This window comes from Coffea arabica, chromosome 8c, assembly GCF_036785885.1.
Source record: "Coffea arabica cultivar ET-39 chromosome 8c, Coffea Arabica ET-39 HiFi, whole genome shotgun sequence".
Lineage (NCBI taxonomy): Eukaryota > Viridiplantae > Streptophyta > Magnoliopsida > Gentianales > Rubiaceae > Coffea > Coffea arabica.
Window position 1 is genome coordinate 42,128,472 of NC_092325.1, and position 21,005 is coordinate 42,149,476.

A 21,005-nucleotide genomic window follows, 5' to 3' on the forward strand; every position below is an offset into this window, starting at 1 on the left:
GACAACTACAAATACCTAACATTTTCACCGTCCAATTAATGATTCCTCACCTCCCAGTATGCTATATTTCAGAGATATGAAAATTACACTCACTAACCTTGTGCCCTCTCGGTATTAGCTAATATATTGGGCTCATCACTTTGCCCCCACGCCCATGCCGTTCAACTACACGCATATATCCGAGAGTTGGTAACCAGCCAATTAACATCTAAGCCAAATCACACTACTATTATTGGATTGGAAGAAGACCGGAGAAAGCAGATCATTTCTGTTAACTAGAACATAGTCAACATAAATTATAAAACTACCATCCCCTAAAGAATAATCAAACTCATCTAAACAAGTGCTCCAACTCATTCCAAAATCTTAAGGCCCTGATTGAATTATAGTTTATTATAAAAAAAAATTACGTTTTTCATAAGTATATTTTTAAATCACATCTTTGTCTGTTTTTATTTTTTTTTTCACTTAAATCACTATAATACTACATTTTTATGTAAATATTTATTATTATGATTGTTATTATTAGGTGGCGCGTGTGATTCGAGGATCATAATGCGGATGCAACATTTATTACCATTAAATAGTAATTATGGGACAATTATTAATTATTAATTGAACAATGATGATTGTTGCGGGATGCGGGTGTTGTGGCCCGACATGATGTCAGGCGATGATCGTGTGTCCCCACGGGGCGTGATAGCTGTCCCACGTGTTCCCCCAACTCCCAATTATGGATCTGCTTTCGCGTCCCGACAACATCCGGGGTCCGTACGAGGCTCCTGCCCATGTGATTCGCACGTGGACACCGGTCCCTCCTTCTCCCCCTCTCCCCCCATTATGCGCTCCATTTTCTTTCGCTTTCAATTTCTTTCTTCTCTTTCCATCTTTTTAAAATGAAAACCGTGATATTCTTCTTAGGAGATTTTTTTGTAAAATGATGATGTGATGATTATTAGAGAATTGTCTCCTTCTACCGTGTGTTCTAGTATCAAGTTTGTGAAATAATTCACGTTTCAAAAAAAAAAAAAAAGTTTGTGAACTAATTCATGAAGAATGAATTCACAAATTTGGTTAATTTGAATTCACAATATGACGATTATTTCTTTTTTTTTTTTCACATTATTCTGTCCAGTCGGATTTTTAGAGAAATTTTTTTTGTAACGTTTTTTATTACGTATAACGTGTGATATGACATATACAGAATAAAAAAAATAATTATATTCTGTACAAGTAATAAGAACTCAAAACGGATATTGATAACTAATAAGATTATGGTAGATCCAATATGATGGTATTGTGTATTATTCCTAAGATTCATTAGAGATTCGTACGTGTTGATCAAATCTAAACAAAAAAAATTGGTTTAACCTCTTGCAACTTGAAAACATGCTAGTGAATCGTTTGGTGTTGTTTGAAATCTTGTGTTTGGTGAATGTCAACAAGTTGGAGCTCTTCTTTTTCCTAAATTTATCATGTTAGTTACTATCGTGCTGACAAAAAAAGCGTGGACTCCATATCCGTTGGACATATCGGGAAGTAGTATACTCTATTCAACGCATAAAAGAAGGGAGTGGTAGAAACTCTTGCATAGATTACAGCAATACACGACCAAAGATTTGAAGATTTTACGAATCTTCTTCGATTGTTTGGATTGTAAGTTATTTGGAATATTTTTACAGTATCACTTTTTGTGATGTGATGTATGTGAGATAAAAAGATAATCGAAAAGATAAAAAGGTGTATTGAGAATTGTAATGATGATATAAGCAAATAAAATTGAAGAAATAATGCTCAATTCAAAACAAACCCATTAATCTCTTTCAATTCAAGAGCATGCCAAGCTAACATCATAGTTTAGGCTGTTTAGTCTCATTCTCATAATAAAATGCCTGGTAATTCATCAATCAAATCCCGTTTTGATTGTTATTTTTTTTATATAAAAAAAAGTACACAGTAGTGATTTAATGTATATAAAATAAAAATTAATTACAAAATATATTTGCTTCGTCCACGTCTTTCCTCTTGATGATCATGGAGGATCTCATTCAGTCATTCTACATTCACTTCGAGATGTGACGGCACTTCATAAAGGAAAAATACAAATACTAGCAATTCAAATATCTGTTGGCTTTTCTGAAGTACTATGAAAATAGTCCAAATTGCTGCATTATTAGTTGAATGGGATGGAGACTGAAAGGATAAATGAACAATAATAGAATATTACTTTGACTGATGCTCTGTTTTTTTTTTTTCCACTTTGTTGAAAGCAAAATGCAAGACAACAAAAACATATCTTGTTTTTGTCTATATGATTGATAGTAGTAAGTTGATCCGCATCCATAACAGTAGTTTTTCTTTTGCTTTCATACACATGGATATATATATATATGTTCATTGTGTATCAAATTTTTTACTGCGATTCTCCTCGAATTACAGCGGATTATATCAGAAGAAACAAGATCCACGAGATTAATATCCCCAGTAGCATGAAACAAATCCAAGGAATTGGATTTTTCTTTTGAGCCAGCCAAGTAGCTGGATGGATACATTCATTCCTTTCTAGCTAGAAGCAACATAAGCAGTCGGTAAAATTTAACTGTTCTCTCTCTCTCTCTCTCTTTCGTAACCTAATAATATGATGATTCATTCTCTTTGCTTTTTGCAGCTGAGAATCTGTGCACCCTCCAACTCCACCTACAAGCACGTTTGGAAATATAATTTTACTACTCTTCATTGCGTTATCCAGTTAGGTATGTTTGCAGCACTCTTTGCTGCAAGGAAGATGATGAGCCCTCGATAACATAAAAGAGGTGTTTGAAAACGGGACAGCAAATTATTATGCTGGTGGAGTTAGCCTAATTTTTCTAGCGAGGAAATGATGAACTGAATGAATGAATACTCCCTCCACTCTACTCACCACATGATTTGACAGACCATTTTTCGATTTTTGGCACTTTATTGCGGATTTTCATGTGCAATCCACCAGAGCTTGTAGTAATTATAAGTACATTATTATTATTCGACGCATCCCTCGTCATTCTCGAGTTGAGTTGGCCACTCTCAATTATATAGACACAAGTCACCACAACTCCCCAACTTGGCTTATCTTTTACTGGCACTACATCATTGTGGGAACCATCTAGGTTTCCTAAAGCAAAAACATATGAATATAAAGTATTTAACCGAACGTGAGGACAAACATTCAGCAGCGAAATCAACCCTCATATCACAAATAGGGACTCGTAACAAAACAAAATTGACCACCCTCATCATTGAATGTCTGAAGCACGAAATCTCCAGAGTAAATCAACCACAAATTTTGCTTACAGAATACACTCTTGAATATTGTACGCACAGTAATGTTAAAACCAAGTTCTTCAACGGCTAATCAATCATGCATAATGGTGATTGTTTCTGAGGTTGAAATTTCAAAAATTAGATATCTGAATTCAAACTTTCCTTCCTGTCTTCTTCGTCTTTAAAGTTCTAACTCTCTTTTACTGGAAAAAAAAAAAAAAAGACTCTTATCTTGCAAGAAAAAGAGACTCTTTCCTTGAGTTGGGCGAAACGGTGGAGTTGACATCATACTTTCTTGTCAATTCGGTCCGAACATCTCTTGGCACATTCGTCCATCACGCAGAACTTGTCTAATACGTCTTACCCTTTAATGTGGTTGGCGGACTATTACATTGAACAGAATTTATCCAGTGTTTACTCTCGAATATCATCGGTGATTGTGGATTATCTTAGCAACAAAAAATATGTATAAAAATTCGATAAGCCTGGAAAAAAAAATGTACACAAGAGGACCACCCTAACAACCCATAATGTCAATAATGCACAATTATAGACTGTACATATCTCCTCGTGAGTATTAAATGAACCGATTATGAAAAAGATCTTTTGTAGGTAAACTGTGACTTTATTTAGGGTTACTCGTCAGCTCCTCGAGTGCATGGAATGTTTCTCTGCAAGTTGAGCGAAGTATTATTTCAACTCATGTGCATCCTATGTGGTACGCCAGCATTCCATGACAAGGAACAGCAAAGCACACATGTTAGTGTACGTGTACCCACACGTGCACCAACGGTCAAAGTAACCTTTGTCTTTGCTGGATCTGGTCAAATCCCGGATCAAGTGGAGATAATCATTTCATCATTTGGCTGTCATTATTTTAATGAAGACGATCATCGCCAAAAATTTACTCATCTTCCTCCTACACTTCTTCTTTTTCCGGTGAGCGTGCCACGGGACTAATCAGGTCCGTTTATCAACAATTGAGTCAGGTAATCAACCGTTGATTAAGGAATACCCACACGTGCAATTGTGCATGTGCAACTATTACCAAGAAATAGAAGGCTGGTGCCTGCCGGTGTACTGTAGGCCAGCTGCTTTGCTTTGAGATTCGTGGTGATAACATGAGCCCCACGCATCTGGCACATGTGACCTGATTAGCTGTTAATCATGTGATTAACAGTTAAAGAGAATCTCCACTGCAAATCTTAAGTTGTAATTTTCAATTAATCAGCAAATCAAACGAAATAAATGAAGAGTACACACGACACTATTTTAGCTAACCAAACCAAATAATAATGAGCCTGGGATCGCACGTGTGATGTGTATTGTACGGAGTGAATATTTTGTACCCCAACTTAGCCGTAGACATAATAGCCATGGTTTCATAGTTCGCCGGTTCCGATTTAGAAAATGACGATTTCGGCCCTTTTGAAATGTGGAATCTAAACCAATTCTTGTAGAAACTGTTACGATTACGATTCTTGAACATTTAGCTTCGATTTGATTTTGGCATCAATTTTATTCTAATTTCTTTCGGTTACAGTTCTAGTTCTTTTAGTTATTTTTAAACACTTATTATTATAAAATTGATTCTAAAAAAATATGACAATAAATGTAGAAAAAAATAAAAGAACTATATCGTATTATCATGTGCAAGAATAAAAAAAATCTCATTATTGATTAGATTTAATTGATCTTGAACTTAGATTATTATAGGGTTTAGACTTACTAATGAGATAGAACAATAGGTTTTTGGATTAAAATTGGGATTGCTTGTGTTGGGTACTAACTATTGATATTGAATTCTAAATTGACCAACTAGGTAGGTTTTAATAGCAAGTGCATTTTCAGACAATTTAAACGGGTTTTAAACCGTCGATTCTAGTTCCGACTCATGTTTTTTATGAACTTAAACTTGAACTTTTAATCACAATTATGGTTTTGATTCCAATTTCCAAATTTCAGTTCAACAAAACCATCGGTCCTGATCCGGTTCAAACCTGAGCTATGGCTACCTCCGGTTAGGTGTGTCGGGCTTATTAGTGAATGGACAAGTATACCCTTGACTAAGTTAAGCAATAATAATGCACAAGACAAATATTTGTCGGCCTTGCTAATTTACTAATTAGTTCACTTCGTGCATTGTTAATTGATGGGCTAAAATAATTTGGATGTACGTAAAGAAGACCTACGTAGCTAATCATTTCAGTGCTGCAAGCCTGCAAATGATGAGGATCTATCTTCTAGATTCTAAATTGTTGCTGATTAGTTATTGATTGTTTGTCAATGGTCCAAGACAATATTTTCTTTTATGAATATCCACGTGCATGGTGGGCCAAATCCTCTCAACATCCAATTGGACCCAAAAACGTAAATGTAAGAATATTAGTTTTGATGGTTTCAACAGATTCTGCACTCCATGTAAGCCCAAAGCAAAAGCAAAGCTCATCCACACAATAAAGGCCCCATCCCATTCAAAATTCATTCTTCAAATACAACGCTCAAAGAATAAAAAACAAACGGTTAATTTTTTATATACTGATAGTGCAAAGATTATTTTAAATGTGCGGATCTAAATGCATGATGGGGGTTTAATAAGAAGATTTAATATTTGAATAGAAATTAATAAGTGTCGTACATCTGAATATGATTATGTAAAGAAATCTTCGTACTATCAGTATATAAAAAATCTCTTTAAAGTTTAGACTAGCGAAATATATGTCCAACTTCACGTTGATTGAGAATAATAAACTCCGTCATCAAGACTTCAGTTGTTATTCGATTCCACGTCGTTTGCTGGATTAGGAATCCTTCGGCCACGATTCCAAGTCGAGCCATGAAAGAACGAACCGAGCTTCTCATCATTTCTGGGCCACTGGACAAGAAATAAATGTATTACTTAAAATTATATGTTACAGGCAATTTGATTTGTGATTTTAGAGGACTTATGGATAGTGTAACATTTTTTTTAGGGAAATTTTCATGTCTTACCAGGGGAACCATGGATTATTAGTTGAGTTGGATTTTGGAGATAATGTTAAAAAAAAGAAAATGATTCGAATAGTGAAATGTCATAGAGATGGGCCTAACTTTCGTGGGCTGCATACATGAGTTTCATGCAGACTTTTAGCCCAAGCAAAACAACATTTTGTTCCATTAGTAAAAAACTGCATTGATTATCTGCTAAAGAATTTCTAGGGGTGGATTCTAAAGGATAATGATTCTCAATGGTTAGCATGTTTTTGCTTGTGGTCTTTGGATGATATATTCTAGTATTCCTTAATCAGTTGATATTTAAAAATAAAGTGATAAAGGCAAAAAAAAAAGGTGGCAAATTTTGCTTGTGGTCTTGTTTCTTGGAATTCACCCAAGTACAAAAGGCTACTAAAATTGGACACCGTATAGATTGATTAGAGAACATGCGAAGCCACCTAAGGAAAGGTTGAAACTAAATGTTGATGGTTCTTGAAAAGAAGGAAAGATGGGAGTTGGAATTTAGTACATGATGATAAAAGATGAGTACTAGCTGCCTTATCAGAGGGGTCTAGCAATGTTGTTGATGCAGATTGCAGACCATGCAAGATGTTGGCAATATTGATGCGTTTGGCTTCGAAGGTGATTCTTGTGGATTAATGGAGAAGTTGTTCAGTTGATGATTCTGATTACTGCTACTTTAGCGGAACAAGCTTGACTGCTACTCAATTCAACATGAACATGCAGGATTGTACGTGTATCATATCATGTATGTAGCAGAGGGAAAGCTGCTACATATCTTCTTACTCATTTTGGGTTTAGATTGAAATCTAGACTTGTTCGGTGGGATAATTTTGCAAGCTTTCCTTGAAGTGTTGCTGCTGATGATGTAAATGTTTTCGTTAATGCCAGTGAAATAAAGTTATTTCCTATTCAAAAAAAGAAAAGGAAAAAAGAAACTGCATTGGTTATTATTGATAATGTTTGCTCATATAGAAAAATATGTTGACACGACCAGATAAAAGGAATAACAAAAGTGGAATTATTTTACTGAGGCTTCTCTACATAAAGACTGCAGTGTTATTGGGTAAAGTCATTTTTTTCAAAAAATTGTGTCGAGGGATTTTTTTTTTAAATTTTTTTACCAAGGGAAGGGTGGGATGTAGTATTACTTTGTAAGTTTTTTTTTTTTTATTTCAATTTTGTCTAGCAGAGAAAACAGGGAAGAGTGAAATTTAAAAAGAACACGACGATTTCTTTTTAATGTTTTCTATTAGAAAAAGGGTGTGATTTAAAGAACGAATCGTGTCCTCCTCAGCCGTTGGTGCGGCCAATTAATTCAGCTATTTACGCAGTCCATTAATTCAGGTTGAAGAGAAGTCTTGTTCAAGTATATTACAACTGTTTTCATAATTTTACCTCAATTCTATCAAGTAAATTACACTATTGTACACTGTCAGTCAGTGTATAATTTCTTTTTATAGTAACTGATTCAGATTAAATTGAAATCAATGAATCATGCATATGTAGTGATAAAAAAATCACTCCATTATCAGGATATAAAAAGTTAATTTTTTTTTTCTTTTTTATTGGATTAGGCTACTTTACTGTTTACACCCTATTCTTTCTTCGGAAAAGGAAAACGGGAAAAAGAAAAAGAAAAAGAAAAGACGGAAAAATCTGTTCAGAGAAAACGCTGGTTCTCCTGGTAAAGAGCCCTAAATCCTAATTACTCCTCCGCTGCAGCATTCTTCCCTGGCTGACTTTACCCATCCTCTTCCGCCGCTTTCGGCCCTTCCACCGGGGTGACTTGCCGCCTAAGGTGCTGAACCTCCATTGACCTCGAGTCCTCGACCCGCTGCCCCAATTTCCCCCACCCAGCAAAAAGGTCCTAGGCAGAGAGCCAAGAACTAAAGCAAAAAATTTAGCTAATCTCCGCAGAGTTTGCAAAGGAGGCAATTTTCCACCTTGCAGCAGTAACCATTGACTGACTAGAACTCAGTTGTTGTCTCCTGGTACTCGTTTGAGAGAATCAACATCCAGCTCAACTTGTGACTGAGAGTAAGAGGTACATTTCCATTGTTTTTCTTCTCAAGGTGTAATATTTCTTTCTCCGGTGATAATGATGTTGTAATTAACTGGTTGTTTTGATGTTCTCTTGCTAAATCTCTCACCGTGTTTCTTCAGGCAGTAATAGAATCTCTTTGCGCTCTTTTTGTTTTCGAATTTCTTAACCTTAATTTGAGCAAGAAAATAAATCACAACTTTTTTGGGGGATAAATATGAGTGACTGTATTGGGTATTAATATTTCGGTGTAGTTAAATAGTATATCCGCTTGAAGTTATAACTTTGATCCCCCTTATACCAGTTTGCCGCTAATGCTTTATTCAGTCTTAAAGTGTATTGTTGTGGAGTTTCCTGATGAACCAGTCGCAGAGCATTATTTTTTCGTAGCTTCTGCTCCGTAATATACGTGCAGAATAAAGTATGTATTCAGGGGGGAATGTTTATAACTAATCGTGGGATGATTTTGACAAAAAAAAAAACTGTGGGATGAAGGGTACCTAAATAAATTTGCATACATACCATTATCAAGTATACCATGTAAAAGATTGTTGTTGCGAATGAGAGTTAATTCGGGAAAAAGAATTGCTCATAGAAGCTTAGGTTTTAACTACTGAAGTTTCTTTGGTTTATCTTATCATGGATATAAATTGGATACCCTGGTGTAAAAAGATTGGCGGTCTTAACTAGCAGTATACCGTAGAATTATGATGATGACTAGGAAGTGTATACCAAAAGAAAGAATAAAGGGATAAGTTGTGTTCAGACATCTGGGTACCAGATTGAATATTATCTTGGCTGCTTGTGAAGTGTAATGTAATCTGAGGTTTGTTAAGTTTAGGATTCACTCCTAGGAGCAGTGCTATTGCCAGCTTTCCCAACCTTCAGTACTACGTTGCACTCACTCGAGATTGATGTTAATTTGTGGAATGTAAGGGCATGCTCACTGTGCTATATTGTTTTGTAGTAATCTCTTACCCTTTTGCTTTTTATTCATTTGTCCTTTTTGAGGCTCAAAGAGGTTGACAATACATGTCTTCTGTTATTTTCCCAGCGGATAATATGTCCAAAGTGAAGGATAAAAAGAAAAGGTTGAGATCTGTGGCACAGCACACAGGCAATACTGATGAGGCTTACAAAGTTGATCAGCCCAATGGCAAAGGTTGATTTTATGTAATTTAGAGTAGTTGTTATTTACTGAATGCACAAATTCAGGTTAAGGAAAATTTCTGTGGCCTTTGACAGATGAACTGGGAGAGCATGAAGACAATCATGCTAAGAGAAAGTTGAGGAATAAGAAACGAAAGAATAACCAGATAGCTGAAAGAGAAAGTATTGACAGGGACAAGACTTTTCATGAAACAGAAGATGGATCAGGTGAACAAAATGACAGATCCGATGAAGTGCAAGAAAATGAGAAAAGAAAACTAAAGAAAAAGAAGAATAAAACGGAAAAGAAAGCCCGGTTCAGCAACATGAAGTCTATGGTTGAAGATAATTCTGAGCGACAGATTGGTAATAAAGAGGAGATTTGATATTTCCTTATTGTCTTGTCTTATGATGAATTGGCTGAATTGCTTCATTTTGTAACAGATGGATTAGGGGAACAAAATGGCAGATCCAATGAAGTGCAAGAAAATGAGAAAAGAAAATTAAAGAAAAAGAAGAATAAAAAGGAAAAGAAAGCCCAGTTCAGCAACGTGAATTCTATGGTTGAAGATAATTCTGAGCAACAGATTGGTAATAGAGAGATTTGATATTTCCTTGTTGTCTTGTCTTATATTGAATTGGTTGTATTGCTTCATTTTGTAACAGATATAACTAGGAATTTTGGTTTCCCATAGGTAAGTCGAGAGAAATTCAGAATAAGGACTCTAGATCATCAAATTTGGAGGAGAATTTAATACGGAAGAGAGATGCTGATGCAGATGAGATCTATGAGATTTCTTCAGGGGATGAAGACTACTCAAAAGGAATGAAAAGTATGAATTGTTTCTATTGGAAATGTCTTTCTTTGGCCTCATTAGATTGCTCTCTTTGAAGCATGTTTTTTCTAGGCAATCTGTCTTATCTAACCCACTAATTTTTCTTTTTGGTGAAATAGAATGGATTATGGAATACCATCAGCGAAGACCAGGATTAAAAGTACTACAGGAAAGAATTGATGACTTTATAACTGCTCATGAGGCACGGGAGGAGCAGGTATTTTCTTCTATTTTGTATTCCCCATTGTCGTTGCTGATAAGCGTTTGAGCACAAGGTGCACTAGCTTGGGAATGGAGGACCTGGGGAGTTTCAGTGGCCAAATGTAATGGAGCTTAGATGTCACTTGGTGCATTTGTAGTTGTGATGAAAGATAAACAAATTCTGTTTCTGAAGATTCTTCGTTTGATCTCGCTATTTTTACTCATCTTGATACAGAAATTAGCTGATAAGTGCTTAAACTTGCTGGGTATCATTGCTATTGATGCATACTGTTTCAGTTATTTTTTTGGTCATCTGAGTTTTTTCATATTCTGTTTATTCCTTGCATCTAGTGCTTACTTCTTCCTTTATCGTTTTTATTATGTTACGGAACTCACAGGAAAGAAAAGAAAGAGAAGCCCTGGCTGCTGAAGATGGATGGACTGTTGTTACTCATCACAGAGGCAGGAAAAAGACAACAGATGCTGAAACTGGAGTAGCTGTTGGCTCTGTTGCCCAGGCTGCTGTTCTCGACAAAATGGCCAAAAGGAAGAGTAAAGGAGCGGGGCTAGATTTTTATCGCTTTCAGAAAAGGGAAGCACGGAAAAATGGTATGGTTTATATCCATATTAAGTTGATTTTAGAACCAAATATATGGCTGTGATGGTTGTATTTTGGCTCCCTAAATATTCAGCAATTTCTGATGCAAGGTTTTTATCCCCCTCTTCCAACCCCCCACCCCCCCACCCCACCACACAAAAAAAAACAAAATACAAAAAACTTCAAATACTGCATAGCTTCTTAGGTTTTTTTACTAGTTCAAAAACTTTAAGTACATTGGCAGAAACTAGTATGGTTGACCTACCTGGTCACTGAAGCTTCTTTTTTATTTTTTTTGGGATATTCTTCAGAAAAAGAAGGAAAGTTTTTTTAATTCTTAGCTCTTGGAATGATGCAAAACTTGGTAGACTTAATAAGATCTTGGTGAAGTAGACAATGTAGGAACTCTTAGTAGGTTTTATGTTGAAGACTTGGTAGACTTAATAAGATGGCTGGCTTCTCTCTCCTCTCTCTACACCTTCCTTTTTATCTCTCTGTTATAATATCTGACAAGGTACATCCTGCTTTTCTTGTCAGTTAAATGGCTTGAAATTGAGTTTGCATGTTCTTTTCGTGTATTACTGGTCCCAGAGGCTATCTCAGTTGAGTATGTTGGTCAGCTCTGTTAACAAACCAAATTTTTTGTCAAATTAAAGTTGACGAAGTTAAAAATTGTAGCAATATATCCATTTTACTTCCTTAGTATGGTTGAAAGTGGGTTGATGACTCAGGAGGAGGGTGCCTTGTTCTTGATCTAGGTTTTCTGGGGGGTTATCTTAAGTAGTAATTATTTCACAAAGCAAGATAGACGAATGAAGTCGTACTTCTTGTTTCACGGCAGGTGGAACGAATGTCCCCTTCTATTTAGATTCTTCCATGAACTATAAAAGATAATCACATCGGCTAGAAACTTTTTCTGCTCAATCATGATTAGCATGTTTCTGGGTTTATGCTTCTTTTTCTTTTCTCATAAAATTGATATCATTTTTTTTTAAATTTATTTTCCCTGCAGAGATTTTGTTGCTGCAAGACAAATTCGAACAGGATAAAAGGAAAATACAGCAATTAAGAGCAGCGAGGAAATTCCGACCTTATTAAGTGCTTCTAATATGTATTTCTAGGAAATGCTTTCCTAATTTATTTGAAGTCGCAACGTTTTTAAAATCCATAGAATGTGCGTCAATAGATATCATGGAACTGATTTTAATCTGTAAAGGATGGAGAACAGGAAAAACAAATAAGCTGTCTGAATACGATTTTTGTTGTCACTGGAAATTATTAATATTTTTTTTTGGAGCAAGAGTTTTAGATTCTGTTTGGAGTTGCATTTACCAGAAAAAAAAATCCTTTTAAGTATTAAATGTATTTTTAAAGTGTTTGGTAATTAACTTTTTATAATTTAAAAAGCTCAACTTTTGATAATTTCAAAGTACTATGTCAGAGAAGTGCTTTTTTATGAATCATCGCAATTTAAATAGGGCCATAATCTTTTTGTATCAGCATATATGATGTCCCATCCAAAATTCTTCTTGGTTCTTTTCGTTTTAATTTGGTGGAAAAAATGGATTCAGATTGCATTCATTTTTTTTTTTTGAGGTCGGATAGATGAAACAATTCAAAGCAGATGCAAGGTTTTATTATTGTGTCTGCTCTCTATATCCTTGACTTGATGCACTTTGTTCTCAATTTCTACAACTTTATTGGTAAGACTGGAAACTAGCGTCGAGGGTTTTTGACTTTTTTGCTTCTCTACTCCTTCAAATCTGCCACCTTCTTCCGAAGATGTTCTCCCCTTAATCATCCAATCCACCCCAACAAACCATCCACACACACACATATATATATATATATATATATATTTGGTAACCCGGAACATGTCCCAACTCGAACCCTTAGGATCCGAGTTGACACATCAAACTGGAGGAGTGCACCGCGGCTCCACGTAGCGATTCCAGGCGAGTCACAGGGATTTAAATTCGGGGTAAGATTCAAACCCAAAAATCTCAAGGATTCTTAAGAGCCCGTTTATCGCTGGACCACCCCTATGAGGGCAACCATCCATATTCCATGCAACTTTTATCCTGCTTGCAAGTGTTAATGTATACGTTTGGATAGTATAATTTGGGGAAAAAAGTTTACAAATATTATTTTGTTTACATAATAAATACAATTTTTAACTACTTTTTTTATTTTATATACATGACATTACAAAAAGTACTATAATGTTATTTCAAACAAAAATTTTTTCAACTACAATATTCTAATATGGACCGCTCACAAAACTAAAAATTCTAGCTGAATGGGTATTAATTGGGTGAAAAATGATAGTTCATCTAACCTCGATTACAGAGAAAATTTTTTTTTAAAAAAAAACACAAGCAATACAACCTTTTCATTTACTTTAAAATAAATCACCTTTCAAGGTTTAAATTTTTGTGAAGCACATCAAGGTATTCCACGACTAAACACATCAGGAAGAGTTCGGGGCTTATATTTAAATTATTTACACGTTTGAAAAAACACACTCCTAGCAAGTTTTTCTAAATAATATTTCGTTTATATCATAAACATATTTTTCAACCCACCTTTTTATATTTCCTATCATCTTTTTATCTCGCATGCATTACATTATAAACAGTGTTACAGTAATTATTTCAAATAATATTTCCTATCAAATTTCAAGTGTTAATTCTTTGGCAACAAGAAAATTAATTAATTTTTTTAAAAAAAGTGTTTAAATTTAGTGGTGCATTAAACATGACTATTTGAATTCATATACTAATAAGTGTCTGAGAATACCCATTAGAAAAGTCTATATGTTAACTAAGTTGAAGCATTCACTTGAGTCAAACACATGGCCATGTAAATCGTTAGTTCAAAGACGTTGACCTAAACATCTAGTATAAAAAAAGAAAAAAGTGTTTTGACCAAATTTTTCCTTAACTAATATTTGAATGGAATTCTGGAAATTTTTACCCAGGAACGCACACACACGTAAACTACAGGTAATCACTTACGTTGAGTAACAACTGTACTAAGTTGCTTGAAAGGAAAAAACCAATTTTAGTACTAAGCAGAGTTTTATGAAGCTTAAGAGGATTTTTTTTTTTAATATGACAGTAATTTATTGGGATTGGTTATCCACAGCAATTCGGCTTGATTTATACAGAATTAATTTGTAAAATACTTCAGAGTTCGAAAGAGTTGTAAAATGATTAAGCTATTGATTTGTCTTGAATCCATAATGATTTCTTCTTCTTTTCTTTTTTTTTTTTTTTTTTGAAGGATCCATAATGATTTCTTAGAACACTTGTAGAAAATTTGTGGCGATTGTACAAGTTCTCAGGATTGACATTTCCAGAATCCAATTCTGAAGGGCGTACAAAAGTGTGTAATGATAAATCTTAGCAGTGGCCGTGTTGAATACCGGAACATATATAATAATTATAAGGATTTTTTTAACTGTCAATACACTTCACTTAGTAATTATCATATACTAACAATTATTATCTTCTCTTGCATTTATATACATTCCATATTTAATCTCTTATAGTTATTTACATTCCCTAATTAATATTATATTTTCAAAAATACAATACTTAAAAAAATATATTTTAATCTTATATTTTCAAAAATATAACACCTGAAATATATCTTAACCAGTGTTCTATGAGCACCTCTTAGACAGACGGATTGTATAAATTTACGTAATAAATTAGGTGTAACATAAGTGTGCTAATACATATCCCTGACACCATTAACAAAATAAACAGTACATCTTAAATTTGGAAAATATAACCGGAGAACCTTTCCTTAAGAATCCTATCAAAGGCCAAATAAGAGATTAACTGCCAAACCGAACAAATCCCTTTCGATAGCGAACCATTTCTAATAGTTAGGTTGCTTTAAAGTTCGACAAATAGGGGGTTTTGCTACCTAATTGAAAGATTATTATCAAATGGCCATGTTTTAATAAGAGTGACAAATTGACGCAATAAATGACACTAAATAGAAAATCCTTCACCTGGTGCCAGAGGGATCAAATTTGCCGCGATCAGGAAAAATGATTGCTTGCCGCGATCAAAGTTGCCGGCTTTTTAGATTAAATTTGAGATTAGATTTAATTAATTAATTTCTTACTTCTGTGAGACAAGAAAAAAGGAAAAATGATTGCTTGGTCCAGCTTATGGGCCCAATGATTTCCGGTCATTTTGCTCTCCATTGTCTGCAAATCAACGGCGACGCAAATATTAGTCTATTATTCTGTAAAATTACCTAATTCTTGATCGTAATCATCTATGGATCTTGACCATAATTATGATATAATTACCTGATGCAAGTTTAAAGCCTGTGCTTGGAGGGCTACATTTTTGTTCTAGAATTGCTTCGTAAGTGTCTGTTCGGCTTCGATCACCATCGAAAGTTAAGACACGTGTTTCTGAGACTTGCACTGATTCTTACGGATCGGTTACCAATATCTTGTACGAAGAAGTGATCCGTCCTTATCAATTTGAGCCAACTTCTGTTAACTTTACTTGATGTTTATATTGTTACAGACTGCAGAGTTGTAATAAGACATAAAATGTTTCATTTTTCCTTCCAGACAAAAAGTAAATAAGACATATAATATCTCAGTGAAGAATTAGGGAATCATTGAGGTTTGAACTCAACTCCTCGCATGGCCAATGAACATATGATGCGATCAACATTGATATTAATGTCTTATAACTAAATGTGCTGCCGATAAGTTATAATGGTGGAGCGAAAAGAAGAGTCTAGGAATTTAGGATGTGATACGTTTTATGCTATGCTTTACCTCAATCTTCTTCAAAATGAATAAGATTGAGGCCTGAAAATTGTGAAAATCTATATATATATATATATATTTATCGATCAGGTTGAAGACAGTGCCTCACATTACAGCCACCTAAGTGGTGGAAGGTCAATGTGCACCCCAATTTGAAAGCTTGTAGACATCCAACATCACTAACATTAGTCTCATATGGCCAGGCTTTACCACCTTGTTTGCATGATGCCATTCTTTACTCTCTCTCTTTTTTTTCCCCATTCTACTAAGCCTTGTTTGCAATAGCTCTAATAGAAATAATACTTTCCTTCTCTTTTGCTTTCCTCATTTTTTAAAAAAAAAAAGGTTGTTTAAAGCTACTCTTATATTCATTTTTTTTGTTTTCTTTCTAGAAAAGGATAACAAAAAGACCAAATCATCTAGAGAGTGAAAAACCAAAGGGAAAAAAAAAGTACATCCTCGTTTTCTTATCAGCATTAGTAATCAAATTCAATAATTATGATTCTTACTATCATCTTTTTTTTTAATTATTATTATCAATTAATATACAAAAATATTACATGGTTGCACTGTTGAATCAAATGTAATCAGTCATCATTAAATTACTAAAAAAGTTTAGAATTTGAATATTAATTGGAATAGAACTTGGCATCCACAGTATAAAAGGATAAACAATAAGGTATATCATCAACAAAAAATTTTTAGCCTCCCACGTAAATTGAAAGTTTTCATGAATATGACATAAGGAAATGTTTGAAATTCTTCTTGTCCCCTCTTGCTTCTTAAATTTCACCTCTACCCTCATAAAAAAATTAAAAAATAATATGATTGGAAGTGATCCAACATTAGTTGGAAGTAAAATATATAATCAAATTGAACAAATTCATCATTTAAAAAAAAAAAAAAAGAAATCACAATCCTAGTGTGCAAAGTCACTTCTCAAACAATCTTAAATCAACAAGCGAATGACCAATATTATTGATTTCTCATTCTAGCACTACATCACACACCTATTTAATTCCTCATTCTAAGACTATATGATTAGATACATATCAATTCTCATTGTTACTTGTTCCCATCCTCTACCTAATTTTCATAAACAAACAAATAACTCTAAGCTAACATTTTTTTTGCTTTTGGTCTACACAGCAATCCTATTCTAACATAGACTAGGAGGAGAGGCCGAACCAAGTGAGCTACAGGGAAAGTGGAAGGGACTTGCATCCTGAGGTCTCGGGTTCAAAACTCATGAAAATAAAAAAAAATAAAATTAGGAGAATTTTTTCCTACAAAGAACCTGATCTGGCTCGAATAAAATTAGTTGCAGACCGTAAAATGGATGCGGACGTTATACCTAAAAAAAAGGGAAGGACCAGAGGCAGCAGAGAAATCAGAGACATGCACTTGAACCTTTAACCTACAAGACTGCATTTTTTGCAGCAAGTATTGGGCAGGAATTGACACCTCCAAACACGGCATCCCGCTTTCAGCAGACGCACCAGAAGTCACCCCCTCAATCCCCCATATAAATACTACTGCTACTATTAGTAATACCACCATCATCCCAAACCCACAACGCAACAAACCCAAACAACACTTCTTTCTTCCCCTCTCTCTCTCTATCTCCCCCTCATTCTCCCTGCAAACTTTACCTCTCAAGTCCGGAATTCCACCTCTTCCTCCTCCGCTTTCGACCGTATTCCACAGACTCACACACTAGCACTGGCTTTCTTTGTCTTCAAGTCAAAGCCACCGACCATCCCGCCTTTTGTATGACCAAAGCAGCGATACTGGTATTGGTCTGATGGCAACCGCTCCGATAAAATCACAGCCGCTGCATAACTTCTCCTTGCCCCACCTGAGATGGGTCCACAAAAACTCCCCCCACCAGCAATCACCTCCTCATTCCACCCTTCAGCACCGCCGTGATTCACCCGACTTCGACCCTCCTGGAAACGACAACAACACCACCGCCGCCGCTTCCCCCAAGCCTGCCTCTCGTACCCCTCGTAAGCCGCAGCCGTTTTCTTCTCCTTGTCTCGCTTCTTTCCCGTCTGCTTCTTCCACTCATCAAAATCAGAAAGCTGAGCAAGGCGACGACGTGGTGGAAGAAGGCCATAAGCCGTGGAATTTGAGGCCGAGGAAAGTGGTGACTTACCCAACAAGCACTGCTACTTTTACTACTCCGTCATCGTTCAGGAAGAATGATAAAGAAAAGGAAAAATTGCAGGAGGAAACCGGGTCGTCTTTGAGGAATAGTAATATTAGCAATGAGAGTGTTCTATTGAAGTCATCGAGTTCGTGTAGGGTGGTTAGAGGAGGAGCAACGGTGGCGGGGTATGTTGGCGGTGGAGTAGCGTGCCCGGGCTTCGCCGGGACGGAGCGGCAGCAGAGGAAGGTGGTGGAGGAGAAGAGGAAGTTATGGATCTCGCTCTCCAAGGAGGAGATTGAGGAGGACGTGTACTCTTTGACTGGGTCTCGGCCCTCTCGCCGGCCCAAGAAACGGCCCAGGACTGTCCAGAAGCAGCTTGACGTACGTAATTCATTACCTAGCATCATTCTGTTAAAAAAATAAAATTAAAAAAACCAACTTTTCTCCTTCTCTGCCCGGTATTGTTTATATGAGTGCGTATATTTTGGGTGTTTGGGCTAATGGGTTTCGGTTGTTTTTGCAGAATGTATTTCCAGGGTTGTATTTGGTGGGGTTGAGTATTGATTCCTATCGTGTTCATGATTCTTTGGTATGTTTTGCTTCTTACTTCTCTGGTTTGGGTTGTGTATCTGCATGTTTTTCAATTCTAAGCTTTCAGTTTCCTTTGGTACACTATATAGTTTGTAATAAAACTGTGAAGACGGTGAAATAAAACAAATTGATTTTGGGTTTTTCTGTGGGTGCTGCAGAGGTAGATATGATGCATTTGATGATGTCACATTCTTGCTATTCTCGGAAAGGTTTGTGTGGCCATATCATATTTTGTCTAAGCCTTCTCAATTTTGTGATGTTGTTTTTGGCTTTTTGTTCTTTTGCTCTTTGTTGGGGTGTGATAGGTTTGGTTAAGCGAAGAGAAAATGTTGTGCAGGTATTGCGGCGATTTAGAGAGAATGTGAAGGTTGGAAAGCTTGGAGTTTGCTAGTTGATGCCTCAGCAGGAGGTATATTATGCTAATGTAGTACAAGAAACGAAAAAGAATGCTTTGTAGCTGTATCTACAATATTTGTTTTCAATTTATATTTTCTCTTTTTCCAGTCTCCAGGTACTCAGATACTAGTTGTGCAAATTTTAGGGCATAGTTTGCTTACTTATAATATTAAAGACAGCCTATGTTGTAACAACATGGATCCTTTTTATGGAGCGATTGAGCTTGGATTATTATGAAATTCATGCCATTTCACAAAATTGTTTTTCTGGAATAAGTGTTGGTGTTCTTCATGAAAAATGTATTCTTGACATTGTTCATGATGTCATTTAACAGGCTTCCCGACCCTGTTGGGGGCAGAGCTCATAATCGTATTTAGTTACCAAAGTGAATCCTTTTCAAGATTTACTAACGGAGGTGCTGCTTTCTTCCCCTTCTTGAAGGACATTTGTGTCAGTTGTTTCTTTTGGCAAGAGCAAAACCTGATGAGGTCAAAAGTTCGCATTTTAGCTGCATGCTTTCCCTTTGTTGTGTTATTGCACCAAATATGAGTATATTGGCATTTTGGTGGGCCATTTCGTTTTAGTGATTCATTTATGTGCAGACAAGTTTAATTTCTGTAAGAGAGTGATATAAGTTGACAAACATAGAAAACATTTTCTTATTTTGGTGCCAAATATACAGTATAGTTGCAAGTTCTAGACCATCTAATGAGCATAGTACATGTCACAAAAGGGTTTTGACAAAAACCAGCTCATTTTTGAACTTCAATATTCTGCTTATTAGGAGACTTCAGAGAGATTTTATCTGCATTACAGATTGTATGAAGGTAAACATTGCAAGCTGTGGGACTGTCTTGCGAGCCGCTGTCAGAAGTAATTTCTTTATGCAACTTCATAGATGTTATTGTCTCTATGGCTTTGTGCAACTTTTCAAGGTTAAGAAAACATGTTTTTGAATTTTTGAATATGTTGGATTTTTGAATGCTCCAATCATGCTGCTTCAGCTGTTGGAAGAGTGCCATTCTATTGCATCTTGATAACAATATTACTTTCTGCCTGTTTACGCATATGCTTTGCTAATAGATCTCCAGACTCGTCAGTGAATCCTCTGCATCTATGCGTGAACTTTCTTTTGTAACACTTCCCTTCAACTTTAGAATCAAATTGAAAAATTTGTTTCTTGCAGTCATAGTTCATTTTCTGTCTGTAGATTTTAGTAAAACTACTTCAGTGCTGGTGACAACTAACGCTAAAGGATTTTCCCTGGATTTTGAACTATATTCTCAATTTCAAGTCGTCAAAGATTATGAATGGCACATTTTTGTGTTGCTTACCATTTTGCTTGGGAGTTCCTTGGCTTCATGTTTTAGAGTTGATTAGCTGGGTAGCTTAAGTTCTCTGAAGGGTAATGTTCTTGTCTTTATGGAAATGTTTCCTCTTTTTTTTTTTTTTTTTTTTTTTTTTGTGTGGAAATGTTGACTATAGGTGTTCCAACCTTGTAGTAGATGTTGCATCACATTGAAAAGAATTTGACTTTGCTCCTTTTCATTTGCTTTACTAATTGCATCAGAACTTACTTATTATCCTCCCTCATTTTAAGTTTCTTATCACACCATCAGAATCTGCTTCTTTTGGCTGCGCTCATCTATCTCTCGAGTTCAGCTAAATTATGTTGATTCGATACTGATTTTTTTTTTTTAGGCAAGAGGGGGGGGGGGGAGAGGAGATGGTTGGTTGAAGTCTCTGTGTCACAAATTTGTCCCGAGTACGGTGCTGAAAGTATCTTTTACCTTCTTCGTTTTGATGGGCTTTTGTTCCATTGGTGTTTTGGCAATCGTCTGGAAACCGTTGAAATTAGCTGTGGCATCAGAGAATCTTCTTTTCAGGAAGTCTTGTGATTACCACGTCAAAGTCAAGGTCACGAAAATGGGCTTTGC

General features: G+C 35.6%; 2 protein-coding genes across 7 annotated transcripts; both read left to right on the forward strand.

The window, feature by feature from the left end:
• Positions 1–7,939: 7,939 nt before the first annotated feature.
• Positions 7,940–12,397, forward strand: LOC113707471 (uncharacterized). 2 transcript variants are annotated; one of them, XM_027229811.2, is made up of 9 exons: positions 8,207–8,341; positions 9,180–9,269; positions 9,393–9,500; positions 9,584–9,853; positions 9,932–10,078; positions 10,183–10,320; positions 10,443–10,540; positions 10,923–11,133; positions 12,135–12,397. In XM_027229811.2, the coding sequence occupies exons 3-9, from the start codon at positions 9,401–9,403 to the stop codon at positions 12,218–12,220; spliced, it is 1,050 nt and encodes a 349-aa protein (XP_027085612.1). In that variant the 5' UTR covers positions 8,207–8,341; positions 9,180–9,269; positions 9,393–9,400; the 3' UTR covers positions 12,221–12,397. The 2 variants fall into 2 exon arrangements, with proteins under 2 accessions (XP_027085611.1, XP_027085612.1); XM_027229810.2 differs by lacking the exon at positions 9,180–9,269 and having other exon boundaries at positions 7,940–8,341.
• Positions 12,398–16,854: 4,457 nt separating this feature from the next.
• LOC113706361 (uncharacterized) lies at positions 16,855–20,610 on the forward strand. 5 transcript variants are annotated; one of them, XR_011820565.1, is made up of 6 exons: positions 16,855–18,462; positions 18,605–18,670; positions 18,831–18,881; positions 19,010–19,081; positions 19,403–19,556; positions 19,885–20,610. XR_011820565.1 is itself a non-coding variant. In XM_027228251.2 (4 exons), exons 1-3 carry the CDS (start codon positions 17,734–17,736, stop codon positions 18,834–18,836), a joined length of 801 nt encoding a protein of 266 aa, XP_027084052.1. In that variant the 5' UTR covers positions 16,855–17,733; the 3' UTR covers positions 18,837–18,881; positions 19,010–19,326. The 5 variants fall into 5 exon arrangements, 1 of the variants encoding a protein (XP_027084052.1); XR_011820566.1 differs by having other exon boundaries at positions 19,403–19,483; XR_011820567.1 differs by lacking the exon at positions 19,403–19,556.
• The last annotated feature ends 395 nt before the right edge of the window (positions 20,611–21,005 follow it).

What these genes read in the sequence shown, in the direction of transcription:
- LOC113707471 (XM_027229810.2), top strand. Translation starts at nt 9,401, where the DNA reads ATGTCCAAAGTGAAGGATAAAAAGAAAAGGTTGAGATCTGTGGCACAG. An exon ending in TAATTCTGAGCAACAGATTG is followed by an intron (nt 10,079 to 10,182) that starts GTAATAGAGAGA and finishes GGTTTCCCATAG; the next exon opens with GTAAGTCGAGAGAAATTCAG. An exon ending in CTACTCAAAAGGAATGAAAA is followed by an intron (nt 10,321 to 10,442) that starts GTATGAATTGTT and finishes TTGGTGAAATAG; the next exon opens with AATGGATTATGGAATACCAT.
- LOC113706361 (XM_027228251.2), top strand. Translation starts at nt 17,734, where the DNA reads ATGGCAACCGCTCCGATAAAATCACAGCCGCTGCATAACTTCTCCTTG. An exon ending in CTGTCCAGAAGCAGCTTGAC is followed by an intron (nt 18,463 to 18,604) that starts GTACGTAATTCA and finishes TTGTTTTTGCAG; the next exon opens with AATGTATTTCCAGGGTTGTA.